Raw genomic sequence first — 2,953 nt, forward strand, 5'->3', positions numbered from 1 at the left:
AGGGGAAAGAAAACCTGAATGGCAACACTAATCTAACTGGATAAATCCAAAACACAAACAATTAGTATAAAAGATATAAGAAAACAAACAAAGAAATGAATCAAGAGAAGAAAGAAAATAACTCAAACGAGATGCTGTGTAACCAGTTCAAGACGTTCTGCTGCTGGATAGGAGACAAATTCTGCTTAAAATCAAACTGATTATCTTCCTTTTATCTGCACACATATGAGTGCGTGTACATAGAAAAAAAAATCTCGCAAAACATCTGTGTCTGGAAAAAAGAGCTATAAAAATTGTACGTATGTATGTATAATTAATATCTAGACATCAAAACTGTGAATACCAAACGGCATCAGTTCTTCAGAAGCTCATCGAGTTCACCTTTGAGCGCGCCTCAATTTCCTCAGCCTACTTGTTTCAACGTGTGAGTCAACCGGCAGATTTCGTGTCCTTCCGCATGAAGCGGGCCAGCTGACAGTCAACAGCCATGAAGGAACGAGACAGGAGACGCAGCCTTACGTCTCTGTTGTCTTCACACAGTCGGCTCCCAGAGCGCCTCTCTCTGCTCACCAGGTTCCGGGTGTGTCGCCTCCCTCACAGCTATGCATAATCCGATCACCTGAACCCACCGACAACAACACCACCACCACTCGGCCTGTTTTCACTGAAATTGGTCATGTTCAACTTTGTCCCCTCACCATTAATTACTTATCACTGAATTTGAAGGTGGGAAAAGATGTTCCATCAGAATCTCACGTGAAAACGAGCGGCGTTTGTGGAAGCAGGTGGGAAAGAGAGAACTCTGAGAATCTGCTTTCTGACGGACAGACGGACGCAATCAATGAAATGGATTCTCTGCTAAATGATTTATCTGAGTCAGCGGCTGCTGCGGAGCCACAAGGCATCATGTGGTAGCAGCTTCTCCTGCAGGACCACCCCTCAACCCCCTCAGCTTCTCTCCTTTTCTACACCTTTGGACACAAAAAAGCAGCGGGGAGGAGGGGGAACCTACTGACGACCCAACTTATCAGGACCAGAGAGGATTCATCTCACTGTCTCCATCATCACACAACCTCCTCCTCTTCCTCCTCCTCCTCCTCCTCCTCCCTGGAACAGTCTGATTTCAGATCCTTTAAATCAGACATCATGTTTTGTTTTCTTTTTTTCTGAAAGAACCGAATATAAACACACACACCCCTCTCTCTCTCTCTCACACACACACACACACACGCACACAAACACAGAGAGAGGATTGAAGCTGCATGCTGGACGGTATTTCCTGACATTTTCAGCTGCTTCTCTGATGTCACTCCTCCATGACTCCCAACTCCTCCTGCAGAGACCATCAGCAGCATCAGCTCTCACCAACACAGAACCAAACACACACCTCCAGGTTTGCATGTGTGTAAGCGTTGTGAATCAGGATAGCGTGTTCTTGTGGGGAGGGCTGATCTCCTCCGCCGGTGCCCGGAGCGGCTCTCCGCTCTCCCCCCTGCCCCTGCCCCTGCTCCGGCTCCGGCTCCCAGCCGCCCCTCCAGGGGCTTCTGGTGAAAACCAGCCCGATTCTGATGCTTTTGTTGTTGCAGATTGCGGAGGATCCGCAGCCGTTCTCCTTACCTGTTTTGTAGAAGGCATCGGTGTCGGGGTCGCTGGGCGCCTCCTCGGCCGCTTCTGCGGGGTTCATTGCCGGAATCCGGTTTAATCCAAATCCACCGATAATAAAGAGAGAAAGCGAAGCCCCGACGTCTGTGTTCTTCACATGTCCTCCGTGTGCACCTCTCCCTCCATCAGCCCCTCTGGGCTCCTTTCTCTCCGTCGCCCTCTCGGTTTGTTTGCCGTTTCAAGGCTGGCTTCGTTCCTCTCTATTGTTCCCGGTCCAACCTCCCTCTGCTGTCCGCCAGGGTCTCTGCGCCTCCCCTCCCTCCTCCCGTACCTCCCCTCCCATCCTGCTCGCTCTCTTCTGTCGCTCCCCTTTTCAATTCACTGACCTTTATTGGCAACGCATCATCTGTGCTGTTTAACAAAGGTTTTAATCTCTGACTAACACTAAATCTGTTAACAATAAATATTAATAACCATTAACCACTGCTAAACTGGTGGCACGATGGCGGGTTGTATTAACTGATGCTCCTCCGTTTTTGACTTGAATTAGGACTCCAGCTCTCCCGGACAAACAGCTACCAGAAAAAAAGAAAAAAAGAAAAAAAAGAAACAAAGATAATATTGATACCAAGTTGGTATCAGTGTGGGATCGATCCTGGTTGGATTGAGACTTTAGTTTCAGATTGAACATTTGTTTACTTATGCATTGTAGTTTCTCAACTCTACTTCAAAAAAAAGATCATTTAGATTTACTCTCAAATTATATTTTGATCATTTTTTTGCACTTTATTTAGGGAAAAATGCACAGAAATCTCGTGTTAATATGTTATCAAAAATATTTTGTAGACACATAAATTGTCCAAATGTATGTGTTCAAATTTAATAAACCTACCACAACAAACATCTAAAGGTCAGAAATTTGATATTGAGCTTAAATGATCGTATTAGTATCGACAACACTTGGTATCAAAGTATGCAGTATGGCACACCTGCGAGAGATGCATTTAGTCAGGTAATTCAAACCTTTTTATTCCAACCCTGTGACAAAACATAACCAGGGAACAAGTCAGAATTAGCTTCTAACCAGAGGTTTGCAAATTTTTGCCACATAGGGCGAAATTGTAAAGCGTCAAGTACTCATGAGCCACATAAACATGATTTTAAAAATAAAAACACAAACACTACTTTCATTGTGAGTTTTCTTGTTCTTACTTTTACATGTCAACATAAACATTCCAGGCATTTACAGCACCACTACCACTGCACTTCATTTAAGCACACAATATAGTTCCTGTCAAACTCTCTCATGTGCTGTCTAATGCCTCTATGAGGCATCCTCTGAGTTTTGCCA

At 45.0% G+C, this 2,953-nt stretch overlaps 1 protein-coding gene across 5 annotated transcripts in view; it reads right to left on the bottom strand.

Moving 5' to 3' along the window:
• Positions 1-1,944, bottom strand: part of kalrna (kalirin RhoGEF kinase a) — a 139,935-nt gene extending 137,991 nt beyond the window's left edge. For 2 of the 5 annotated variants that reach the window (XM_016680287.1, XM_016680288.1), the window contains exon 1: positions 1,618-1,931. In XM_016680287.1, coding sequence (XP_016535773.1) covers positions 1,618-1,684 — 67 coding nt within the window. In that variant the 5' untranslated portion in view covers positions 1,685-1,931. Of the gene's footprint in view, positions 1-1,617 lie in introns of all 5 variants that reach the window. The other 3 variants (XM_016680290.1, XM_016680289.1, XM_007569329.2) reach the window with 2 other exon arrangements.
• Positions 1,945-2,953: the final 1,009 nt, after the last annotated feature.

This window comes from Poecilia formosa, unplaced genomic scaffold (genome assembly GCF_000485575.1).
Source record: "Poecilia formosa unplaced genomic scaffold, Poecilia_formosa-5.1.2 Scaffold239, whole genome shotgun sequence".
Taxonomy (NCBI): Eukaryota; Metazoa; Chordata; class Actinopteri; order Cyprinodontiformes; family Poeciliidae; genus Poecilia; species Poecilia formosa.